Here is a 26,487-nt window from a genome sequence, read left to right on the forward strand (position 1 = left end):
ATAAAAATAGGTTGCTATAAGCAATTACATTAGTATCATTTAATAAGATGATTTCTGATTAGAAAAGGCATAGTTTTGAAAACAGATATATATTCCAGGGACTAAGGAAAACACAACTGCACACAAATTTGTTCACTGTTAGGTTTAAATGCAAAAGGCTAAGTTTCATCCCTTTTAATAACTGAAAATGGTGGAAATTAAATGTTCTTAATCTAAGTCATAAAGTAAACATTTGGTCCAAAAAAGAATCAGCATACCTGGGAACATTATTGTTTGAATCTTCACTTTCATTTGCCAGACCACCAAACAAATAGCATTTGTTACCATATAAAGAGAAGCTATGTCCAAGCCGAGGACACGGAGGTAAACCAGAAGAAGGGGGGTGGGGTTTCACTTTTTTCCATAACCAACGACTTGCCTATAAAAGAGCATAAATACAATCAGACAATATCAAGAAAGCGTTCCTATATTATCAATAGTATAACATCATACCAATACATTTTAATTGAAATCCAATCAGAAGGTTCCAATAAGCTAGTCTAGGGACAAATGACAAGTAAACAGGTAACTTCTGCAACTAAAATAAACACTGAAACAGAAATTCAGTTTAGTTTTCCTGGGGCGCCTGGGTGGCTCAATCAGTTAAGAGTCCAACTCGATTTCGGCTCAGGGGCATGAAGGCCCAGTGTGCCGCCTGCACAGGATTCTCTCCTCTCCCTCTGCCCCTCTGTCCCCCATCCAAAAAAGGAAAGAAAGTCAGTCTAGTTTTCCATATTCACAGCCTTCCTCAACAACAACCTAAGCCCATAATAATAAACACCAGTAGTTCAAAAATATTTTCTAGATGAAAAATTAAATATACATAGCTTTAAGATTAAATGAAATTTATATATTCTTACTTTCTGAAATTAGGTAATCCATAGATAGTATATATTTCAACCTTTAAATAAGCATAAAGATCATTTAACAAACCAAACTCCAAAACTTATGCTCTGGCTATGGATGCTCTATTTACCTAAAACCATTTATTTATCAATAGGTATAATTCACCTACACCTGACAATCAGCAGATGTCCTCATGATAACAGCCCTGTGAACATATGCACAGTTCAGAAATAAAAGTCAATTAAGGGCTGTCAGAGAGGGCTCTGAGTGTGGTTTAACAGAACCAAATTTATAAAGGACATATGAAACTGTACCCCTTTTTTGTATGTATAGCCAGGGGAAAAAATAGTGTTTATTAGTGTGAGGGTAACAATCTCTATAATGAAGGCAGAGGTTTGCAAAGTATGGTCTGGGGACCAGCAGCAGCACATGGGAACTTGGAAGGAATGCCAGGGGTGAGGCCCCACACCAGATGATACTGATTCAGAAACTCTGGGGGCAGGGACCAGCAATCTGTGTTTTCACAAGCCTTCTGATGCTTCTGTTGCTGCTAAAGTTGAAGAACTAAGATACAAAAACCTAAACGTGTAACATGTATAACTGACGCTAAGTAACAGATATCTTAATGTTACAACTGTTACACTGGGTATTGAAAAAAGACTGACATTAGAAACTCTGGCTTTTTAGTGAATTGGAAACCTTTTTCTTGAAGCTATAAAATGTGAAGCTCATACTATGTTAAACATGTAATGAAATATTTTGCAATCTTTCAAAGAATTAGGAGCAATATTATTAAAGCTGAAAATTGAGATAAATTTGAAATATACTTACTTGCAACTCATATAACTCATTGCTGTATCTTCCATATTCAACCATTCCCCCAAATACTAATATTCTGGTACCATCACAGACAAATCCATGGGCAGCGCAACCTGGAGGGATGTCTCCTCTAACAGCCGGTAGGAACCACTGATTTGTAACTAGTTGCCAAAATAAAATTAAAACCAATGATAATAAACAGTTATCGCAAACTATGAGTATATACTTTACATTTATTATCTGTATCAGTGGTTGTTGGAGATGGGAGATGACTTTGCCCCCAGGAGCAAACTAAAAATGTGTAGTTGTTTAACTGGAGGGAGGGGAGAGATGCTACTGGCAACTAGTGGGTAGAGAATAGAGATGCTGCCAAACACCTTACAATATACAGCACGTGCTCTTACAACAAATAATTCTCTGGTTCAAAGTGGCAGTAGTGCTGCTGTTGAAAAACCCTAATCTGTATAATTTAATTCTTACCAAAACCCTATGTGGTGAGTATCATCATCTCTATTTAACAAGTGAAATCTGACATTTAAGTTTGCTAACTTTAGCGCTGATCCTGGGGAACTGGCAGAGCAAAATTCAAACCAGGTCTAACTTATTACAAAGCCAGGATTTTTACACTATACCAAATTGTCAAATAACTTTTAAACTATATATTAGAGTGCCAGGAAGAGGAGAGGGTGAAAAAACGAAATTTCTCCTAGGCCACTATTTTATTAACCTTAAAATGACCACTATGATTAAGTTATTTGGTGAAAGCCACTGATCATGACATAGACCCGAAATTCAGTGATTAACCTTACACCAAGGAAACAGCTTTCTCTTGCTAGCTGGCGCATTTACAAGTTGGGGAAAATGAAATTCCATCCTCCTTTCTATCCCAAAGGCACTCAAAGGCAGGGCCTCCCCGGCCAGGGGCACTTATGATTTGTAGCGGTGCTCAAGCTGACAGTCCTCTTTCCAAGCGCTGCACAACCAAGCTTCAGCACACACACCCAACTATACGGAGAGACAGGCGCCGGTCTGACCAACGAACCACTTCCCCGCCAGTTAAGAGGGTTACCAATGGGGTAAAAATCTTGACTGCCACCTGCCAGATACGGGGTTGTATTTGGGGTGAAAGTACCAGGCCTCTCGTTTTCCCTCCTCAGCCCTCCCCTCGCCCCGATTCGTTTCCTCCTAAGGAAAAACCGCAGGTAAAGACGAGAATGGCCCGGAGCAGCTTCGGTTTGGAGTTGGTTTTGGTTTTTGACAGGGGTGGGATCTCGAACCCCCGGGGTGGGCAAGACTTCGGGAAGAGGCCCTGGCGGGTGGAAACGGTCTCTGTCTCGCCTACGTCCGCCCGCAGGGCTGGGGCGGGGGGGTCTGGGACCGCCTGCCGGAGGGCCGGCCAGCCCCGCTTGGGGCCCGGTTCTGCCCCGCAGGCCCTGGGGAGACGGAGCTGCCACCCAGGACACTGCGGAACCCCGGCCGCCTGGCCAAGCAGCACTCCCCGCGGCCCGCCCGAAGAGGCAGTGACCCGGCGGTGACAGCTGTCAGGGCCTCGGCCGCCGCCTAGCCTCCCCTCCCCCTCCGCGGCTCCCACAGGCGGGGCCGTAGAGCCGCCGCCGCGCCTACCTGTGTTGTAGACGTGCAGCTCGTCCGCGATGCCCTCGTTGCCTCCTCCAAAGATGATCATCAGCTCCCGGATGGCCACGGCCCGGTGTCCGTGCCGGGCGCGGGGTACCGGCCCCGTGAAGGAGGAAACCCGCCTCCAGTTGAGGAGGCTGGGAGCCGCCATCTTCCCAACCCCCGCCCCTCTGCCCACAATGCACCGCGCCCGCTCCGGCGCCGCCGCTCCCGGGGGAGGGTGGGGACCCGCCTCCAGCTGTGCGCTGGGGGTGGGGTCACGTGACCGCGGGCGACCCGGGCGAGGCTGGAGGCCGGCGGAGAGCCGAGGGGTCCGGGCAAGGGAGCCCCGCCCTCACCCCCGGGCGTAATGTCCGGGCCTGGCACCCTGGGCAACGGGCCTTCGGGTGTAGGGACAGTCCTACCAAGTCTCCCCTCCCCACCCAGGGCCCCCCGTTTGGTATTTGCGGGAGAAGGTACAGCGTTTTCCTTTACGGCCACTTTAATTGAGCATCTAGGATGTGCGGGCCAATCAGACCCTTTGAACAGTTACAGCGCAACGGGGAGAAAAGCTCGCGTAGAGGTTCGAAGCGGCGGGAGCGCGGGGCGGTGGGGGGGGGAGTCAGCCTCGGCGGGCGGGTGACGCGCGCGCCCACGGCGCCCCGGCGTCCAGGATGCCCGCGAATGCGGGAGGAGGGAGGCGCCTGCCGCGCGAGCGAGCGGCCGCGAGTGCGGCGCCCTGGCCGAACCTGAGGACGCCGGAGGGAAGGTCGGAGCTAAGCCTGCTCAGGCACATCAGGCACTTGAGGTTTTGTTGGGTGTCATGCCAAGAAGTTTAGCAACAGTTAGCCGCGAAAGGTTTTTTTGTTTCAGCAGGTGGGAAACTATCTGTAGGTTTCCGTTTTATTACTAGCTGACATTTGAGGGTCTTTCATTGCCAAACGCTAATTGCCTTATGTGTATTAACTCATGATTCTCCCAACAACCCAGTAAAGTGGGTACTGTTACCTCCCATTCGTGGATGTGGAAATGAGGCACAAAGAAGTAAAGTAATTCTCCCACGGACACAGCAGAAGCAGATTGGGTCCAGGATTCAAAGGCAGGGCTTCTGATTCCATAGCCCCTTTCTCTAACAACTATACCGTAACTGCCTTTGCTCACAGTCATATGTAACCCTATTAAGGCTGAGCTGCCTTATTATCTGGTCCTATAAAGAATCACACTCGAAGAGATATAATTTCAGAAGAAAAAAAAATTGAAAGCAGTTTAAATCCCTACCTCACACTCTCAAGAAGGTACCGAAGGGGGAATACACACAACATACAGCAAATTTCCTAAAATTCCTTTTTCTTCATCTGTTTTCATTTGCAATTTCTCTCCTATGCCTGTATCATACCCTCTCCTCCAACTCCCTCAATCCTGAGCCTGCCTCTCCACCTCCTCATCCATCTAAATTTTCCTTCGAGAAGGGATTCTCTACCTTTTTAAAAGGAATTCTCACTGTTCTTTCAGCTCCTGCTTCTCAAGTTTTTCCTCTCACAAATTACCCCAATTTTTCAATATGGTCAAAGAGAATTTGAGAAAGGAGGGGGAAGATGGCTGGAAACCAAGAAAGGAGTCTATGAATATTTACGTATTAATATTTTTCTTTGTCACGTACATAAATATTTCTGTTATAAACTATGTATCTAAAACAGTACTGGGAAAGTATTGGGACAAAGCAATGAGCTTTTCATAGAACTTAAAATATTTAATTTGATAAGAACTGTACTTTCTTCTGAGAGTTTAGGGTTAAGATGTCCTAACTTTTATGAATGATTCTGTAAATAGATGGTAGTTATGTGTGTGTGTGTGTGTGTGTGTGTGTGTATTTAATGCCCTTATAGCAAAAGACGAAGGGCAAAACTGAAAGTTGTAAACCCAGTGTTAATACTCAAATTTAGAAAAAATCAGAACTGGTCTACAATATGTGAAGGGCTGAAAATCCCTGAACTGGAGGAAAGATGAAGGCAAAACATTATGAGAAAGGTGATTACAAGTCATAACTGATTGCTTAGATAAGGAGGTGCAGGACAATGGAGGAAGTGTGTATTCATTTCCTAGAACTGCTGAAACAAAATACCACAAACCGTGTGGCTTGAAACAACAGAAATTTGTTGTCTCACAGTTCTGGAAGCTAGAAACCCAAAATCAAAGTGTCAGCAAGGCCATGATCCCTCTGAAAACTGTCGGGGAGGATATTTCCCTGCCTCTTTCTGGCTCTCTAGTGGTAGCCACTGGTCCTAGGCATTCCTTGGCTTGTAGCTGCATCTCCAAACTCTGCCTCATCATCACATGATGTTGTCCCTGTGTATCTGTGTCTCTTCTCTGCTTATAAGTTCAGAGTTACATCCTAATGACCTCATCTTAACTTGATTACACCTGCAAAGACCCTATGTTCAAATAAGGTCACATCCACATGTATTGGGCATTAGGATTTCAACATATCTTTTTGGGGAACACAATTCAATCTGTGACAAAGTACTTAATCCAATGGAAATGATATTTTACCACAGCAGCTGTGGCTCAGCTCTGCTTAATGAGGAGTTTAGAATAGGTCCCTGATTCTCAAGAAAGCTACCTTTAATCTTTGAAACTCTAGGAAGTTACCCCCTAGGAGGAAAGTGTAGAAAGGGAAGAGTGAGGCAGAAGAGCACCCCGAAGAAGCCAACATTTAAGAGGTAGAAACAGAAGGAGGCACTCATGAAGGAAACGGAGAATGAGCAGCCAGAGAGGTCGAAAGGGAACCGGCGAGGGTAAGAAGCCGCAGGTGAAGGGAGTTTCACAGAGGCGGAAGTGGTTATCAAAGCCAAAAGCCATAGAGAGGTCAGATAAGACAAAGACAAGTAAGTGTCTGTTGGATTTGCAAATTAGGAGGTTATTAGTGGCCTAGATTAAAATACTCGAGTGGGAGGAGGGAAGCCAGAGAAGATCAAAGAATGAATAACGAATAAAGAATGAAGTAAGGAAGTGCAGATAATGAGTATAGTCAGTCCACTTTTTACAGAGACTTGCCCATGCAAGGAAAGAAAACACAGTGGCAGGAGGGAGAAATGGATACAGGGCAAGGTACGTTATTTTGCATGGCCGAGATGGGCATAACTGCGGGCCCAGAATAAGGATGCAGTTGAAAAGGAGAGACTGAAGGAGCAATAGAGATGTCTTAGTCAGTTTGGGCTGCTGTTAAAATACTATGGACTGGGGCTGGCTCAGTTGGTAGAATATGTGACTCTTGGTCTCAGGGTTCAATCCCCATGTAAGGCATAGAGATTACTTAAAAAAAAATAAAATCTTTAAAAAAAATACTACAGACAGGGTGGCTTATAAATAACAGAAATTTATTTCTCACAGTTCTGAAGGCTGGAAGTCTAAGATCAGAGTGCAGCATGGTCAGGTTCTGGTGAAGGTCCTCTTGCTGGTTGCAGACTTCTGACTTCTCGCTGTATCCTTATATGGTGGAAGGGGTGACTCTCTGGAGTCTCTTTTATAAGAGCACTAATCCCATTCATGAGGGTGTCACTCTCATGACCTACACACCAAAATACCAAAGGCCCCACCTCCTAGTGTCATTACCTTTGAGGTGAGGGTTTCAACATGTGAATATGGGGAGGGGGCACAAGCATGCATAGCAAAAGAATATGTCATTTGGAAATGCTTTCTGTTATAAGTGGCAGAATATCCAACACAGTGGCTAAATGATGAGGCTGTTCATTATCTTTCACAAGAAATCTGGGGTTAGTTCAGTGCTATCATGGTTCTGGTCAGTGGCTCTGAATTTCTCTTGGCCTTTCCTTTGTGAGCATAAGAAGGTTATTGCAGCTCTGGGCATTGTGTTCTCACATAACCATGGCAAAGATAAAAAGCAGGAAGGCAGCCAGGATGGGAAATAGAACCCTCCTTTTACAAGGAGAAAAAGCATCTTGCCTAGAAGTCATCCAGCACACTTGCCCTTGGGTTTCATTGGCCAGAACTAAGGCATTTGGTATATTAAAGTTATATTCACTATACTCACAGAAATACCAAAACAACAATGGCTTTAAAAGTTTCTATTTCTCCCATATGAATGAATTTTGGAGGTAGCAGTCCAAAGCCGGGAGGCATGGTAGCTGTGTTTCACCAAGTCCTTAGGAATTCGTAGGCTTTGTGGATTGGAATTCCTCCTTCCAGCTCATGGTCCAAGATGGCTGCTCCAGCTCTAGCTACTGCATCTACATTCCAGCCAACAGGAAAGAGTACGGGAAAGGAATGTTCCGTTCTCCAGAACACATTTCGGAATTATACACATTATTTCTGCTTACATCCCATTAGCCAATATTTAGTCACAAGGCCACAGTTAGTTGAAGAAAGTCTGGGACATGCAGTTTTCATTTAGAATAGCCGTGTTCCCAGCTAATATTTAAGGTTCTGCTACAGAGAAAGAAGAAGAGAACAGACATTGGGGTTCATCTTGCAGAAGGGTAGCCACGTAAGTCTGGGAAAGACGTTGTTTTTGTCTGTTTTCAGCCTCAATAATGAGAAGCAGGCAAGGAAGAATAAAGTCGGAAATGAGAGTTGCTTGAGCTAACCAACCAGGCCACCTCAGGGAGAACTGGCACTCGAGGGAGCAAGATCCTGAAGGATCAAGAAAAGACGTGTTCAGAAGTACACGTGGATTTACAGGTGCACTAGGGGTGAATATATTATGTTTCTATATATAGCTTATCAATGACATAAATATTTCTAGTCTATGAGTGTATATAGAAAACAGAAAGCTCTGGTGGATGGTGCGGCTCTAGCCGTTCAAGGTTCCATTAGAGAAGGTAACTTCGTCTCTCGCTACTTTTTCCCCTTTGCTCCTGCTCGCCCATACCAAACACCCATCATGTATTTGGACTTGCAACATAGCAAGAGGTAAGGTCATGGGATTTAGAATTCAGTAGGTGTAGCCATTTACTAGCTGTGTGGTCTTGGACAAATTATTTATCCTCTTTGAGCCTCAGATTCTTTGTCTATAAGATGGGGATAATAATAGTGTCTATTTCTTAGATGTTGTTTTGAAAACCAAATGAGATAATATATGTAAAGTACAGGCAGTCCTTGCTTTGCATGGTAGTGTAGTTTTTTTTTTTTTAAGATTTATTTATTTATTTGAGAGGGGTGGGAAGGGGCAGAGGGAGAGAACCTTCAAGCAGACTCCTCCTTTGAGTTTGGAGCTTGGAGCCTGATATGGGGCTTGATCCCATGACCCATGAGATCAGGACCTGAACCAAAACCAAGAGTCAGACACCCAACTGACTGAGCCACCCAGGCGCCCCAGTAATGTAGTTCTCTAAAAATGACCACATAAGTTGCAAAGTGATCTTAAATCTCAATGGGAAAAATTATAATTGTGCTGTGATCTTTAAACATTTTTGTGAAAATATTTAAAACTCTTACTATTGGTTTTAAATGCCTAGAGAAGGGACGCTTGGGTGGCTTAGTCGGTGAAGCATCTGCCTTTGGCTCAGGTCATGATCTCAGGGTCCTGGGATCGAGTCCCATATCAGGCCCCTTGCTAGGCAGGGAGCCTGCATCTCCCTCTCCCTCTGCCTCTGCCCCCTGCTTGGGCTCTCTCTCTGTCAAATAAATAAATAAAATCTTTAAAAATAATAAAATAAATGCCTAGGGAAATGAGAAAATTAGTAGACCTATACTGTAATTTGAATCATTAGAAACATTGAGAATGAAATGTTTTGGGCTTTTTGAATTTTGTTTTTTGTTTAAAACTTATCAGGAATGGGGCACCCGGATGGTTCAGTCAGTTAAGCATCTGCCTTCAGCTCAGGTCATGATACTGGGGTCCTGGGATTGAGCCCCACATTGTGGGGATCCTTGCTCAGCGGGGAGTCTGCTCCTCCCTCTCCTTCTGCTCCCCCACTCCTGCTCTCTCTCCCTCTCTCTACCTCAAATAAATAGATAAAATCTTTTAAAAAAATTAAAACTTATCAAGAGTAGTTTGAGCAGTGCTTGCCTTCGCGTCATATAACTTACTGTACAGAGTAAGCATCTTCTCTGTGCCTTGGCAAGTTGTCATACTCCTTTCCAGGTTTGAATCAGCTTTCCATGTTTTATTCTTTACACTTTCAATGTCATGAAATATCTTTGAGGGTTCCTTTAAGATGAATTTTTTATCCACATCTCTTACCCGGGAACATCTTCATCCTTTTCTGCACAACCACTTTCTGCGTTTATGTCCATAAAGTCACCTTTACTAAATTCTTTGGGCTGCGTGTCTAGAGTTGTGTAGTGGCAGTGTCATCCCACGGCCTGCTCTTTCTTCTCTACCTCCATTCACCTTTGATTTGAACTTCACTCTGATCATTACCACTTTTTGTTTCTTTGCTACCCTATTACCTTTGTTGGCCAATTCTCTATTACCCATTTTTATAAATATCACGAGTTTTGTAAATATCACTGGGAATTAAGGAGGCAACAGGACCACATTGCTTTGTACATAAACTGAATAAGAAATGTCCAGTGACCGATGACTGGCTGACTGACAGACAAGTGACATGATTGGTCACAGATCACGATTTGGATCGTTATTTGCACAGTAATTTCATGGACTAAAAAGTTCGCAGCAAAGTTTGTCCTTAGGCAAGTACTCACAGTTAATACACTTTGATAATGGATGTGAACTGTGAACTATGCTGTTGAGAGCCTGATGTCATTGAACTAAACCATGAAAATGGAGATTTGTTCTGTTACCACGCAAAGCAAGGGCTATGCTGCACTGTGTGATGCCTGGCAGGTAGTAAGCACTTAGTAAGTAGTAGACTGTTTTACTTGTATCATCTTGGTCGTCTTCATTATATTACTACTGTTTCTACTCTTCTTTCTCAGCTACAGGCCACTGAGGAGTGAGCCGGAGAGGGAGGGGCTGGTGCTGGGAGGTGGCAGACAGTCCTGTGTTTTCAGCCAAGTGTGTAAATTGCCATGTCCAAGGGATACCTTAATCTCAACTGAGGATTCAGGCCAAGGGCTTATTGGCAGAGGTCTGGGAAGGAGTTTGGGGGAGTGCCAGCAGGTGGGCAGGACTCAACAGCAGAGAGGTGGGGCAGGCAGGGCTCTGAGATGAAAGAAGCAGATGGTGTCTGAGAGGTCTGTTCACAGATCACAGGGCTCTGGCCGTGGGTCTTGGCTAGAGCTGTGGCCAAGGCTTGGTGAGGGCAGCTGGCAAGAGCAGGCCAGGACTCTAGGCCAGGTAAAGCCTACACCAGTTACCAGAACAGGGAACCGGTACATGAGTCAAGGAAGAAAAATACTCATCTGAGTGAGAAAGAGGGCCTCCAGGTCGAGAGTCAGGTGCAGACACAATTGCTACAGCTTAGGGGGTAGCAGAGAAGAGCCCAGAGCGCCTCCGCTCGGGTCAAGAAGGTGACCCATCATTGAGCCCCATCAGGAAAAGGAGAGGGAACTGAGACTCCTCTAGTTATACTTCCTGCCCCACATGGGTGACCTTGGAGCCCAACCCTGGGGTTGAGGGGTGGGGACAGGCGATAATAGAGGCTGTCAGCCTGACCCAACGTAGTGATTCATTGCTTCTCTACAAAGCTGCTTCCTTCCTTCCAGTCCGTTTATCAGCCTTAATAGATTTTATCTAAGACCTTATCTACAAAGCAGTACACTTAGCCAAGGCAGGCCCATTGGGTAAGAAGGAATGATGAACATTTGACTCTCAACTAATAAAAAAGAAACACAGAATAATAATGACTCAGATATACACTGTGTCAGCGAATGATACTGCAAATATAAGATGTGTATCAATCCCATAGGACTGCATTCAGGCATGTAACTGAAACTTGACCAAAGAGGTTCGTTTTCCTCACGTGGTTAGATGTTTCAGAACACTTAGTTCAGGGCTGCTCTGGTGACTCCCAGTGCCAGCAGGGATTTCGGCTTCTCCTATGTTCTTGCTCTGCCCTCCTTAATATGCGCAGGGCTGCTGAACCAGATGACGCCAGGGGACCCTACCGACATTGTGCAAGGGTATTTTCCATTTGCTTATACAGATCTACTCTCTACTCTTCTTCAAGCTGTTCAGTGCCCTGAGAGGCTGACTTAAAGATCAGACATCATTTGAGCTCCCCTGCCCTCTGACTTCCAGTAGGGTTTGGCCAATGGGAGGCACCACCAACAGGAGATGGTAAGTTTGGGGTCATTAGCCCCCTAGTCCCTTTCGTGTGGGTCACCACAGGCTGCTCCTGTTGGGTAGCCCTGCCCACTCAGCTACTTTCCCAGTCCTAGTAACGCCTCCCTTGCCTTACAGGTGGTCATACCTCCCTGAAGTTGCTAACACCACCTTACTGCACCACTCGTAACCATGTTTCCTTAATACCGACCTTTTCAAAGAGTGCCTCTTCTCAGAGTCTCCACCATTAGCCTTTTGGAGTGAGCCATCTATCTCCTTCCAGAACCCTGACCAATTCAACACCATAATCTGTGCATAGCTGGCGTGGCCCTATGCAGCAGCACAGTGTGGTCCTTTCATCCCCAGAGCTGCAAGAGGGATAGTCCACCCCCAGGCATCAAGTTGGATTTCAGACAGGAAGAAATGGCAAAAGGCACCAAAAGGCTCTTTGCCAGGAAAACAGCAGCTTTTTAGGAAGTCACAGAACAGGATGTCTGAGGAAGTGAGTATTTGTAACTGGGCCATTGCTGCCCCCAAATGAAAGTGTGTTTCTATTTCAAGGGAAGAAGCAGAGAGGGGTATTACGTAGGCTACAGGCAGTGTTTGCAACATCATATCACTCTTTTGGACTTTTTAAGAAAAAGTTACAAATAACGTACTGTTCTGAGTCCTTTCCACAGTTCATACTTTGAACTAGGGGTGTTTTCATTCAACAGTAAAAATACAGTGGTCCGCCCTTATCTGCAGTTTTGCTTTCTGAGGTTTCTGTTACCCTCAGTCAACAGAGTCGGGAAGTGGACGGTCCCCCCTCTGAGGATGGATGGTCAGAAGACGAGGTAGCCGAACACCACTTCACCACGCCTGCGTCACTCATGTCGCTTCATCCACTTCGTCTCATCACACAGGCATTTTGTCATCTCACATCCTCACAAGAAGGAGGGTGAGTACAGAACAATGAGGTCTTTTGAGAGAGAGACCACATGCACATAGCTTTTATTACAGTATATTGTTATAAGTGTTCTATTTTATCATTATTGTTGCCTAATGTATAAATTATACTTTATTATCGGTATATATGTGTAGCAAGAAAACAGTATATAAGGGGTTTTGGAGCTATCCATGGTTTCAGGCACCCACTGCGGGTCTGGGAACAGACTCCCTGCAGATAAGGGGGATGACACTGATAACTTCCATGTATTGAGCCCTTATTGAATGCTTTACATGCATGATATCTTCGAACCCTCACCAGGAGGCTTCCCACTCTATAGCTGCAGAAACCACAGCTGTGTGGTTTTGAGTGATGTGTTCAGTATAATGTCTGAGCTAACAGCTGGGTCTGTCTGTCTGTCCCCAGAGCTCATGCTGGTAGCCACTGTACTTCTCGGAGTGTCCCTTAAAACCTGCGTCTCTTTCTGTTCTCATTTCTTCCCTGGGGAAGAGCCTGTGCACACAATAAGGAAATCTAGGTCATAGCTAATAAGCCCCCTGCATCCTTGGAACGTGGCCCACTAGAAATAAAGGCGAGGGAATCCCAAGTTGGAGACAGTAGGGCATTGAGCAGAGGGATTTGGGTCCCGATGGAAGCCAATATGAAGAGCAAGCAGAGTCTATGAAAATAACATAATTATTATTTCAGTTGGGAGGCCCACAGCCCCCGGGGTACTTTGGTTGTCATATCTCTGAACCTGCTTAGTCACCAGCTTTCACACTGGGTCAGGCATTCTGCTAAGTAGATGAGAGACGTCAAGGGGCAGCAAACCCGGTCTTTGGAGGAAACTGGAGTAGGCAGGAGTCAGCTTGGAGGGCTTCCCACCACCATGCTTTGGGACATGTCTGACTGACTGTCCCGCTGCTCCTGACAGCACGTGATTCTAGAAGGACAGGAAATGTTGTATTTTTGCTCATGTGAGGGCCATGAGGACTGGAGCAGGAGTGCTCAGAGTGCAGTACTCAGTGCTTTCATTGAACCTTCTCACTTCCCACATGGATCAAATGGGCCTGCCACAACCAGAGAGAAAGACATTACAACTATGTCTGTTAGCTAACACACTGGGTAAAGTTGTGCTTTAAAACTGAGTACACCTTCTGGGAGTAAAGAGAAAAGAGGAATAGCATAATGGCAAGCCTGCTCCCAAGAAAAGCGGCATACTTACTGGATCGCATACTTGCTTTAGGATAGTGGTGTGTAAGGGAACACCGCCAGGGCAGTGGGTAACTCCATACAAACCGTGCCTGGATGCTGAAGGCCAGCCAAGTAAAGAATGCAAAAATGCCCTGGATGCAGTTTCACCCTTAGAGTCGTAGCCAAAAATCCTAGTATTTGAAGCATGCCTCAAGTAAGAAACAGATGAGAAGTGCCAATGGGAATTTCAGTCCGGGCTTCATCACCAACTTGCTTTGGGAACTTGGGACTTGAACATTCTCAAAAAACCTCAGTTTGCTGATCTGCAAATTGGAGCGAACAACATCTCTGTTCAACTTACCTAACAGGTATATTATGAGAAGAAAATGAAATAGAAGATGTGAAAATGCTTTGTCAATGTTCAGAGTTCTACACAAAAGGAAGCTATTCCAGATACTCCCAGTCTCCAAGTTCAAGTGTAAAAAAACAAATAAACAAACCCGCTAAACCCTTTAGAGCTGCACCATTCAACACCGTAGCCACTAGGCACACTGGCTATCGAACATTTAAAATGTGACTAGTACAACCGAGGAACTGGCTTTTAAATTTTACTTAGTGTTAATGAATTTAAGTTGAAAAACTGATGCTTGATTCAGTTATTGGCAAGCTTTTAAGAATGCTTGGAACAACCTGAGTATGTGAGCCCAATTTTTAAACTATAAATTATATGAAATCTAAATACATATCAATTGTTGCAGATGAAATTTAGTGTTTGAATTGAGATGTGCTGCAAGTATAAGGTACATACCAGACTTCAGACTTAACACAAAAAAGAATGTAAAATATCTTGTTAGTAATATTTTATATTAATTACGTATTGAAATCATATTTTGTATAGGGTTAAATAAAATATATCATTAAAATGAATTTTACCTCTTTGTACTTACCTTTTTTTTTTTCTTTAAGATTTTATTTATTTATTTGACAAACATAGAGACAGCCAGCGAGAGAGGGAACACAAGCAGGGGGAGTTGGAGAGGAAGAAGCAGGCTCACAGCGGAGGAGCCTGATGTGGGGCTTGATCCCAGAACACCAGGATCACGCCCTGAGCTGAAGGCAGAAGCTTAACAGCTGTGCCACCCAGGTGCCCCTGTACTTACCTTTTTTTTAATGCTCAGCCCAGTGCCTGACACATGATTATTCTCTCTCTCTCTTTTTAAAGATTTTATTTATTTATTTGACAGAGAGCAAGAGAAAGCACAAGCAGGGAGAGCAGAGGGAGAGGGAGAAACAGACTCCCTGCTGAGCAGGGAGCCGGATACAGGGCTCGATCCCAGGATCCTGAGATCATGACCTAAGCCAAAGGCAGACCTTTAACTGACTGAGCCACCCAGGGACCCTTCTCTTTTGTTTGTTTGTTTGTTTGTTTAAGTAATCTCTATACCCAATGTGGAGCTCAAACTTACGACCTGAACGCTCTTCTGACTGAACCGGCCAGGCTGGTACTTATCTTAGGTCTTTGTACTTATCTTAAGGTGACTACTAGGAAATTTACAATTATGGAGTGGCCTACATTATATTTCTATTGGGAAGCACCACTTTAGAAAGAGCCAGTGAGCAAAGGGGTCCTCATTTCCTTATAGGAACTAAGGAGAGAGGTTGCAGAAATAAATTCCATGGTCCCAAGGCAAAGTGCTGGCACCATTTCCTGGGTTTCTGAGAATCAATAGCAAAAACAGAACAGCTCAGAGCTGGGTGGGGTTGATTCCCTGCCTGATTCCTTTCCATGTTCAGGCTCAAAACACATCATCTTCAAACTCCTATTGCTATCATTGCCTTGGCAAAATGAGACCATAGCTGTTAGCTGGGCTTTCATTTGGGGACCACAGCATTTTAATGACTGGGGGATTTCAGGAGAAACTAGTGGCTCTGATGAGATTCTGAAAATCAGTATGAACTCCATTTTTCCACTTCTGCTCTTTACAGGTTCACCTTAGACCCCACATGTGGTGGAAAGCCACCGCCAAGTATTTGCTTTTCTCTGGTTTTGAATCTTTTCCGCCAGAGCTGCCTTGTTTTCGAAGTGATTTGCACGCAGACTGCTGGAGGAGGATGCCAGAGGAAGTCTGGCCATGCGAGCCAGCCTGCCAAGCACATCTGGAAGTGGTTTCAGGGGCCGCCTCACCCCGGCAGCCAGCGCAACGCCTGATTCCCAGCTCTCCCAGCTGCTCCGCGCAGGAGTGGAAGAAACCCGAGCCTCTCCAAAGTCAACGCAAGCAAAGGGGGGGGGGGGGTTGGAGGCAGGGGGAGGAATACTGTCTTGGAAATGTGATATTGGCCTTGGGGCTCTCCAGCCCTTTGGGCTTTCCAATGGGATCTTAGAAGCAGCCGAAGCCGCGTGAAGGGCAGCAGCCCCGGGCCAGCCAGGAGTTGAACGCTCTGCCCTGCAGCTCTTCTGGACGGAGGAGCCCAAAGCCCTGCCCTCACCCTTCACCAGGTAAACAGATTGACGAGCAATGTGGCAGCCCTTCCATTCTACCCTGGCCCGCCTGCCGCAGCCCTCTGCTTTGCCGCAGATTCAAGAACGCAAATCAGAGGTGGATTGTCCCACGTGAACTTTGCCTTCGGGAGCTCCCAGCCAATGTTCGTAGCATGCCGAGGCAACCATTTTTCTCCCCCCCCCCCTTTTTTTTTTTTGCCATCGCAGCAAATCCAGAATACTCTGTGCAAGTTTTTCACATTCTGGACTGCTTTTCCCAACCTGGTTTTAACTCCCCTGAGCAGTGTGATTTATTATTTTCATCATACTTTAAGCATGGAAGTCAGCGGTGAGCTAGATAAATGAGTCAGATAAATGCGAGTATTTAAATGCAGGTACATTTCTGAGCCACGAAAGATTTAATTGAGCTGTGATTCATGTTTTCAGAACCTGAAAAAAAAATTAGTAGTGTGGAAATCTAAATGACGCTTATAAATATATTAGTTGTTGTGTTTGGGTTGAAAATGCTTTCTTAATGTTCAAAAACTATCTTACGTTCACTTCAGGAGTAAATGTAGTACCTCGGATAAGCCTGACAGATAACTTCCGATGTGAGTTAAGAAGGAATAGTTAACACAAGAGTAAAAAGAGGGAGAGAAAGAAAACATGATGCTATCTAAACATCTGGCTGTCCTGGGGTGGGGGGGGGCGGAAGCAGTCTCTAGCTGTTTGGCTCCCTGTGTAGTCAGTTAGCAAAGTGACATTGCTTGGTTTGTTTTGTCTTTTCCTCCAAATGGCTTCGTGTCGCATTTCTGTACGGAATCCTGTTTGTGCTTAGCCCTCTGTCGAATACAGGTACAAGCAGAGCACTGCAGTGTGGTGGTGAGAACATGGGCTCCGGGGCCAGATCACAGAGTTCAGTCTATGCATTGCCACTTACAGCCTTTATAAGCTTTGACTCTGACTACTTACTTGTCTGTGCCTCTATTTCCTCATCTGTAAAGTGGGAATGAAGTGACATTGTAGGTCTAAAGGACATAATGCAGGATCTGCAGAGTAGTGAGGCCCCTGGTGGTGCCGACGATGACCATGGTGATGATGGACGTGGCCCCACATCCTGCGTTGGGTAGCAGGCCAGCCTTTGGCACATTGTTCCCTCTGATAGTCCAGTCCTCCAAGTGTTCCTCAGCTCCTCCCATGTTATTTCTCCAGGGAGCTGCTTTCTTCCTTCCTTCTCCTCAAACCCCTCTTTTTCTTTTTTCTTTTTCTTTTTTTTCCACCCTGGCTCTTTTTATTTCTTCTTCGTTCTCTTTCCTTGCTGAGAGAAAGACATGCTCATTAAGCCACAGTTCACATAGTTTTCATTTCTAGTTCCCAGGGAGCATGATTCTAAATACTTCCTTTATTTCAGCATTTCGCAAAGACTGTTCTGAAGAACATAGGCCCATGGGGAAAATATGTTCTGTGAACCATATCACCCTCTGAGAGATCTCAAGGCATAATGGCATTTTAAAGGTTCTGAGAAGTCCTGCAGTAGAGAAATCTGCTTAAGGTTGTTAAACCACCAAAGTTCCCGGTGGACCCCAGAACTGTTTTATCACATAACATTGATTAGCCTTTCTCAGAGCACACTTTGCTGTATCCTTTTTTTTTTTTAATTTATTTATTTGACAGAGATAGAGACAGCCAGCGAGAGAGGGAACACAAGCAGGGGGAGTGGGAGAGGAAGAAGCAGGCTCATAGCAGAGGAGCCTGATGTGGGGCTCAATCCCATAACACCGGGATCACGCCCTGAGCCGAAGGCAGACGCCCAACGACTGCACCACCCAGGCGCCCCACACTTTGCTGTATCCTATTCTGGCCACATTTGTTTTCATTTTGGTTCCTCTTACAGACATGGTATTTCATACCTCCCCTAGCAAACTCCCAAGGGGATGTGGTGTTCTTCCTTTCCTAGTTAAGGACATGAGATGATCACCTATGCCATATTGATATATAGAAAATCTGGCCTAAAGTGGACAGCTGGGATCAGCAGTTTTTGTGCAAAGGGCCAGATTGGTGGCTGTGCAAGCCATATGGTCTGTTTTGCACCTACTCAGATCTGCTGTCGTAGTGTGAGACAAGCCGGAGACCAAAGGTCAAAGAATAAACCTAGCTATGTTCCAATAAAGACTTACAAGAAATGGGCAGGATTTGATGCAGGGCCCATAGTTGGTTGGCACCTGCTCTGCAACCATTCTGTGAAAGAACGCTTCATTCCAACACAGGAGAAAGCAGAGCAGGTCCTCCAGGCGAAGACTGCCTCATCAGGCTTCTCTGTCCTGTGTATTTTGGTGGATCTTGAGTAAACCATTCGTGCTAGAGCAAAAAGTAAAAAGGTCAGAGATGTTTCGTCAGAGACCAAATTCCCGAGTCCTGATTTTGTCCTTCTTTCTCCTTTCTTCAGGTGAACGCATGCTCTTGTCCTGTTTATGACTCCGTAGCTCGCATGGTTTAAGACACAGTGCTCTGTAAAATGTTTCATGCGTGTGCAAACTGCAGGGTGCAAGTCTTATGGAGGGAAGTTTAATCACAGAGCTTATGTCAGTTGCTTGACACATAATGATTGCAATCAGCAGTGGAAAGTGGTTGGCTTCAGTGTCTATTAAGATGGTTAAGAACGAGAACTCAGAGCCAGACTGCCTGGGTGGGAAGCTCTGCCACTCGTTAATTGTGTCACGCTCCCTGAACTTGAAGTTTCCTCATGGGTAAATCAGGGATAGTAACTTTATGGGTTGTTGTGAGGATTGAATTAGTGAATGCATGTAAAGGTCATAAAACAATGCCTGTCACATAGAAATTGCTACGTAAATGTTACCTATTATTATTATAGGCTATTTAATTAAATTGGCAGCACAGCCCCATTTTACTCATTGGGTTTTGTAAATTGCCCAGGCTTGCATGGCTAAGAAATGGGGCAGAACGAGGATTGAAAGTCAACTCTTTTTAATGACGAAGCCCATGATATTTCCACTCAGGTACAGGCCTGCCAGATTTAAGTCACTCAATAATATCCTTAAGGAGTCCCCTCCTGGGAACCTGGGTGGCTCAGTCGTTTAAGCGTCTGCCTTTGGCTCAAGTCATGATCCTGGGGTCCTGGGATTGAGCGCCGCGTCCTGGGATTGAACCCCATGTGAGCCTTCCTACTCAGCAGGGAGTCTGCTTTTCCCTCTGCCTCTCCTCCCTGGCTTGTGCTCTCTCTTCTCTCAAAAAAAAAAAAAAAAAAAAAGAGCCCCCTCTTTTATCTTTCATTCTGATTTCCAGGTTCTTTCCTATTCCTCCTTACCTAAACCCCTAGCAGACAGGATTAATCGATCAGAGCTCTTTTCTTTTCTTTTCTTTTCTTTTCTTTTCTTTTCTTTTCCTTTCTCTTTAACCAACTCTGGTGATAGCTTTAGATTCCGTCTCAATTTAGCAATACCGAAAGCCCCTACCCACTGATTAGAGTTGGCATGTAGACTAAAACTTAGGGGCTCTGATTTTTGAAATATTTTTCTGGAGTTCTTGCCATTTTTGCCTTTTCTTCCAAGGCAGAGCTAAGTCACTTAGCCACTGCCAGGTCTTAAAGCATTCTTTCCAGATTTGGCCATAGGCCTGAACCCTTTGGCATCTGGTTAAATAGCTCCCTGTGTAAGGTCTTCAGGGGCCCATTTTTAAACTTAACGGTCACTTCTTAGGTCTGGACCAATTCTCTAAACTCCTCTTTTCTTCCTAGTCACAGACCCCGGGACCTCAGCCTTCTTTCCTCTGCTCTTTGAAGGTGCCCCCCCCTCCCCCAGTGCCTTGCCTAAGGAATCCTTCTCTCCAACACTGGCTTCGAGGCTCCATCTTTCTTCCTGTCTTGAAGACAAGCCCATGGGCTCTTCAATGCCAAAGGCTTGGCTATTTATGACTGCAGAGACGCCACCACACAGGAGTCACTCAGCCTAAGAAAGCTTACAAAAGCGCAGGGAACACAGTTCCTGGGCCTTCTTGTATTGATGGTCAGAAAAAGGCTAACAAAAAGACCAGGGCCGTCTGCTTTTATTCCTGGACTAGATCCACAGTCCCCTCCTTCTGGCCTTTTTCCTGAGTAATGGTATGCTGCCCCTTTTCTTCCTGGGATTGAGGAACAGAACAAGAGCCTTGTTTCCTTTCTTCCTCTCCCCTCTTTCTCATCATTCATTCCACACACATTTATTGAGGCACACAGAGGTGGGCAAGCCACAGTGCCTGTCCCCAGTCATCTCATGATTTAGGGAAGAAGACGGGCATACCCATGATACTAGAACAGTGTTCTTTTTTTTTTTTTTTTTTTTTTAAAGATTTTATTTATTTATTTATTTGACAGAGATAGAGACAGCCAGCGAGAGAGGGAACACCAGTAGAGGGAGTGGGAGAGGAAGAAGCAGGCTCACAGCGGAAGAGCCTGATGTGGGGCTCGATCCCATAACGCCGGGATCACGCCCTGAGCCGAAGGCAGATGCTTAACCGCTGTGCCACCCAGGCGCCCCTAGAACAGTGTTCTGAGTGCAGGGATAGGGATAGGAATGGAGATCAGGGGAGCACTCAGGCAGGGTAATCAGGTAAGACTTCCTGAAGGAGGTAATGTCTGAATTAAGTCTTGAAGGAACAAGTGACAGTTTACTGGGGAAAGAGAAGCGGAAAGGGCATTCCAGGTAGAAAGGACTGCATGAACCAAAGCTCAGAGGCAAGAAAGCATTTCTTTACATGCAGGAGCTGTTAACTCACAAGATGCTCTCCCAGGCTCTGCCCCAAACAGTCCCATTTCTTGTGGCCCCAGGTCTCTGCCTCTTATTCTATAGGGTCTTAGGACATCCCCCAACTGTTTCCTGCAGCACGTGTCCCTGACTTCCTCTATCGGTTTTCTATCTCTTTACAAGTCTGATCCCACTACCAAATCCACATCATGAGCTAGTATCTAGGAGCTGCAAACATTTCTCGAGCACCTCCTTAATCTATTAGAATGCTTTTGACTGCAAGTAGCAGGACAGCAACTTACAGCAGCTTACACAGAAAGTGCCACCATCAGACAGGAGATGCAGCTGTGAAGAGGGAGAGGATGCCAAATCTTTATAATTTCATATTTTCAAAAAATTAAATATAACAGGCTTTCTTTGGGAAGGCCATGCTTCTCCAGGACTCCACTCCTGCCTTATATTCTGAAAGCTGCTCAGAAAGTTTCCTCCGAGAGGGTGCTTCAGGAATTTCTCTCCTTGGCTCACCGCTGCTGTGCCTTGCAATGAGACGTGCCGTTGTCAGTTTCCTGGAGCCTCTTGTTTTGTCTTAAAGGGATTTTCAAGTTGGCAACAGTCTGGACAGGGAAAAGGTGAGCCCCCGTCTCGAACTAGTCAGCACTTTCTCTCTGCTTCTGGCATGATCTCAGTAGTTACAGTCACAGAGCACTCAGGGGCAAGCTGACCAAACTTGACTGACACTCCATCAACACACAGGGTCATCTCTTACCTGGAGCCCGACTCCCCTGCGTCCTGGGGGAGCCGGAATGGCCCATCAAGCCCTCCAGCTCCTTGCGCTTCAAGAGCATGGGCGTTGAAGTCAGAGGGCCCTCATTTCACATCCCTGCTCTGCCATTTAGTAGCTGTGTGATTTTGAGCAAGTTACTGAATCTCTCTGAGCCACAATTTTCTCATTTGAAACTTGGAGATGGTGAAATATCTGCCTGAAAAGTATTGTAAGAATGAAAGGAGATGACGAACCTGGTCAGCATAGGGCTGGCTGCAAATTAAACATGCAATAAATGATAGCTGGAATTATTCTCTAGCCCTGCAAAACTCTCCCTGCAGGTGTACACGATTCTGGCCACAGGGAGTGTATTTATAAGGACTCTTGTTTGCAAGAAAATGTCATTTCAAGCAATTTAAGGAAGAAAGGGGAATTGATTGGTTTGGCTAATGGGGATTCCCAGGGTCGAGCTGGCATCAGGGACTCAGTCTCAGATCCTTTTGCCCTTCCCCTCATTCTCTCTTGTGGTGCTAGATGGCCTTCCTTCATGGAGTGGGGAAAAAGGGACATGTGGCCAGAGACCATTCTAAGCTTGCATCATCTCAAAGAGTCAGCTGAATGCATATCATCTAAAATCATAAGTGGATGAAAGTAGCCAAAGTCAATATCCAGAGTCCTAAGTAATGTGCTGTTTTGACTCAATTGTCTTCCGGGTGCGAGAGGGGAAGAGGAGAGGGGGCCAGTGCAGAGGTAGCCTAAGTCTAGAGCCTGGGGAAATAAAAGGGATGTTGTAGCTGGTTCTTTACAGTGAATTAAAGAGTTTCCTATGGAAGAGTTTCCCAAGATCACTGCCAACAAGTTCTCACAACCCTTGGATTCATGAGGGAGCCCTGGGGCACTATGACATCTCAGCCTTTTGTGCTGCCCCCCAGAGGCTCTCTCTGCCATGCTGCTGGTTTCTAAAGGTTAGTATTCCCTGTTTGCTGACTGCTGCCTCCAGTCAAATGTCAAGTTTAGAAGTTCCTTTGAAGGACCATAATGAGGAGGGATCAACTTAATTTTAAAATAAACTTTGGGTTTTCAAGACAAATTGTTATTTATTTTTTTTAAATGCCCACACTCTTTGTTTCTTTCTTTTTTAAAAGATTTTTTTTTTTTTTAAATTTGAGAGGGAGAGAGCGAGAGAGCAAGTGAGAACATAACAGCAGAGGGAGGGAGAAGCAGAATCCCTGCTGAGCAGGGAGCCCCATGCAGGCTTGATCCCAGGACCCTGGGATCATGACCTGAGCTGAAGGCAGATGCTTAACCAACTGAGCCACCCAGGTGTCCACCCCTCCCGCCCTGGCTTTTTTTAAAGATTTTCTTTATTTAGATAAGCAGTTTCTTATGAAGTTAAATACACATCTACCGAATGACCCCACAATCTGATTTCTAAGTATTAATTAATTAATTAATTTAAAGATTTTATTTATTTATTAGAGAGAGAGACAGCCAGCGAGAGAGGGAACACAAACAGGGGGAGTGGAAGAGGAAGAAGCAGGCTCCCAGCAGAGCAGGGAGCCCGATGCGGGGCTCGATTCCAGAACCCTGGGATCCCCCGCTGAGCGGAGGCAGACGCTTAAAGGCTGAGCCACCCAGGCGCCCCTGATTTCTAACTATTTAACATAGACAACTGAAAACTGAAAATCACACAGAAACCTGTAAACAAGTGTTTACAGAAGCTTTATTCATAATCATGGAACACAGAAAATAACTCAGATGTCCTTCAGTAGGAGAATGGGTAAACTGTGGCACACCCACACAACAGAATACTAAACAATGATAAAGGGAAAAGCTATTGACACATTCAATAACAAGTGCGAATCCCAAATACATCATGCTACGTGAAGATGAGGGTCTCAAAAGATTGTGTGCTGCATGATCCCGTTTATATGGCGTTCTAGAAATGGCCAAACTATTGGGACAGAGAACAGATTGGTGTTTTCTAGGGGCTAGGTGTTGGGCAGGGTCTGCTTGCAAAAGGGTAGCACGAGAGAATTCTTCGGAGGTGTTGGAATTGTTCTCTATTCCATTTGTTGTATAAGATACAATAAATTCTTAGTACAAGAATTTATGCATGTGTTAAAATATACAGAATGATATAACCAGAAAAGTGAATTCTACGTGTAAATATTTGAAATTCAACTCATCAAATTTTGAACAGATACTGTGCCTTTAATAACTAACTTGTGTCACAGAAAGGAAGCCTATTTTTAAAAAAAGAAACCAAAACCACCAGGTATACCGAAACACAATTTGTGTTTCTCTGGGTGAAGCACTCTTTCTAATTATGGAAGTTGGCCATATGAAATTTATGGAAATCCCGAAGACCACCAAGAAATCACCTTGTCAACATGTATCAAATGTCTTGGCAGAAAAACAGTACTCATAGGCCAGTTCTTTATTCTCTGAAGAAGCAGTTGGCCTCTCCTGTTAAAAGATGTTGTTCCTGGAATATATCTGGTTGATAGGCCTCTTAGAATTTGCCCTGAATTTGTCTCATGCAAAGCCAAGGGCTCTGTGTAAAAAGTTGGCCGGATAGCATCTGTGTGTGTGTGTGTGTGTGTGTGCGCGCACACACACACGTGCATGCTTAGGCTCTCTGGAACTTAACTGTCTGTTTGAATAGATAATACTTCCACGTGATTCAACATTCGATAGGTGCCGAGTCTGTTTATTAGAACCTATCAGTTGGGTTTGTTCCAGCCGTTTATACCTGGGACCCATTTTAATTGTTTGGTGCAGAGGGTCGTGTTGGGTATTAAATAAGTGCAGGATAAGCCCCGTAGGACTAATAAGTGAAAGTCTCCCTCTGTTTTGGATCCTGGCCCCTTCTTTATCTTCTGTAATCTTCAATGTAGAGGCAGAGGACTTTTCAACATCGGTCCATATGAAGTTGCAAAGGTGGCCATTTTGATGACCTTTAATAGGCCAATAGTACAAAATAGGAAATCTTATCCCAAGTCTGTCTCTGGCATCCCTCCAGCCTTCCTTGGAGGGCTTTCTTTTCCATTTGCACTCCTGTCTCTGGCAGTCCCCCTGAAAGTCAGCCTGCGCCTGTCTGAAGTTTGCCTGGGGCCTCACCTGCCTGTCACCTGGAGTGTCACATAGTAAACCTGGGCCTGTGAAAACCCTCAGGACAAATCTGGCATATCCTCCTAGAGCAGCAGTTTTTCTAGATGTTAGAAGAGCGAAAACATTGTCTTGATCCAAATGGCAGTTGAGTTTACCAAGCCCAGGGGGTCTAACCTTTAACCCGGGGTGCACAGACTGCCTAAGTGTCCATCGATTCATTCTACAGGATTTCACGTACTTAGATGTGAAAAAAACTTCTTTTTTTTTTTAAAGAGGGAGGGAGAGGGAGCGCACCAGCATGTGCAAGGTGTGGTTGGGGGTGGAGGCTGGGGCAGGGGTGGGGAGGTGGAGCAGGAGGGGCAAAGGGAGAGAGAATCTCAAGCAGGCTCCCCCCTGAGCAGAAGCCCACGACCCTGAGATCATGACCTGAGCTGAAATCAAGAGCTTGTCATTTAACCCACTGAGCCCCTTAGGCGCACATAGAAAAAATCTTCACTTTCACTAGCCTCTACCTGGAACTAAGGGCTTCTTTCAATTGTGAATGTAGGCGACAAATCACAGAAGTTACTGTATACCTGTGCCATCATCCCCTGAAGAAATCAGATATTTTCATGCCACGTTACAGTTGTTCAGGTATCTCCCACTTCTTTAAAGCTCCCCACTACCTCAAACTGACTGTAACTATTACACTTGCTAATAGTTGCTACTTAATAAAGAAGTATATATATTATGTCACAAATTTGGAGTTTTTTTCTCCAATGTGTTGATGGCTTCCTTTTCTTTAAAATTCTGTAATTGGTTTTCTTTGTAATACAATACATTTTTTAAAAAAATTTTTTTAGAAGATTTTATTTATTTATTCGACAGAGATAGAGACAGCCAGTGAGAGAGGGAACACAAGCAGGGGGAGTGGGAGAGAAAGAAGCAGGCTTCCAGTGGAGGAGCCTGATGTGGGGCTCGATCCCAGAACGCTGGGATCACGCCCTGAGCCGACGGCAGACACTTAACGACTGCGCTACCCAGGCGCCCCTGTAATACAATACATTTTTTTAAGCTTTAAAAAACATTATTCTAGAAAGCGGTCTATGGGCTTCAGCAGACTTTTGAGATTTATGTCTCAAAAAAGGTTAAGATTTCTGCCAGCAGCCATAGATTTGGAGATTCATGTAAAATGCACTCACCTCTCCCCCATCCAGTATCCCCTCCCAAATTCCCATGACTTCCTAGTGGCTTACGTTCCTTACATTTAAAGTGCCCACAGCAGTTTTTCTTAGTTGCCTCTGTCCACTGTTCTCCATGTCCAACAAGGACCCCCTTTCCTTGATTTCCCCCGAACACATGGATGCATGACTTTAGATCCTGGGGGGAAAGCAGGGTGGAGGTAGGGTGGGGGGTAGAAGCTGCAGAGCATGGCAGAAGACTGTGGACTGAATATTGGGCCTCCCAGTTCTTGAAAAGTCCCTGGGGGCCACCTGTCACAAGGAAAGAAGTTCTCATGAGCAAGTGGCAGCCCCTGCAACAGGATCTTTCTCCTCCCCACATACTGTTCTTGGGCTGCTACTAACCCCAAGATTCCAGTTCATCATTTACTTGGACCCATTTACCATGTCCCTGCTCTCATCCCTGCCCACCCCATCCATGCATGGAAGACTTTGACTTCATGATAACAAGGAGTTTTCGCTCTGAGGGGACCTCTGCTAACAATGAAAGGAGTCATTATTTTTCCTTATTCTTGTACACTTTACAAGAATCTGAAGGTAATGC

General features: G+C 45.1%; 2 protein-coding genes across 10 annotated transcripts in view; one reads left to right on the plus strand and one right to left on the minus strand.

Moving 5' to 3' along the window:
• The window catches only part of HCFC2 (host cell factor C2), a 35,129-nt gene extending 31,620 nt beyond the window's left edge, over positions 1 to 3,509 (minus strand). For all 3 annotated transcript variants that reach the window (XM_045779538.2, XM_045779537.2, XM_087868793.1), the window contains exons 1-3: positions 3,328 to 3,509; positions 1,717 to 1,865; positions 258 to 418 (exon numbers count right to left, since the gene is read on the minus strand). In XM_045779538.2, coding sequence (XP_045635494.1) covers positions 258 to 418; positions 1,717 to 1,865; positions 3,328 to 3,490 — 473 coding nt within the window. In that variant the 5' untranslated portion in view covers positions 3,491 to 3,509. The remainder of the gene's footprint in view (positions 1 to 257; positions 419 to 1,716; positions 1,866 to 3,327) is intronic.
• A 104-nt stretch (positions 3,510 to 3,613) lies between these two features.
• GLT8D2 (glycosyltransferase 8 domain containing 2) overlaps positions 3,614 to 26,487 on the plus strand; it is a 48,166-nt gene continuing 25,292 nt past the window's right edge. Inside the window, exons 1-7 of one of the 7 annotated variants that reach the window (XM_045779532.2) lie at positions 3,614 to 3,901; positions 6,709 to 6,799; positions 7,880 to 8,016; positions 11,388 to 11,521; positions 11,645 to 12,008; positions 12,285 to 12,446; positions 15,615 to 16,125. The gene's annotated coding sequence lies outside the window, so the exon portion shown is untranslated. Of the gene's footprint in view, positions 3,902 to 6,708; positions 8,017 to 9,524; positions 11,522 to 11,644; positions 12,009 to 12,284; positions 12,447 to 15,614; positions 16,126 to 26,487 lie in introns of those variants that run through there. The other 6 variants (XM_087868810.1, XM_045779529.2, XM_045779528.2 and 3 more) reach the window with 6 other exon arrangements.

The sequence above is a fragment of the Ursus americanus genome, chromosome 17 (assembly GCF_024610735.1).
Source record: "Ursus americanus isolate L20-20 chromosome 17, mUrsAme1.1.p, whole genome shotgun sequence".
In the NCBI taxonomy this organism is placed as follows: Eukaryota; Metazoa; Chordata; class Mammalia; order Carnivora; family Ursidae; genus Ursus; species Ursus americanus.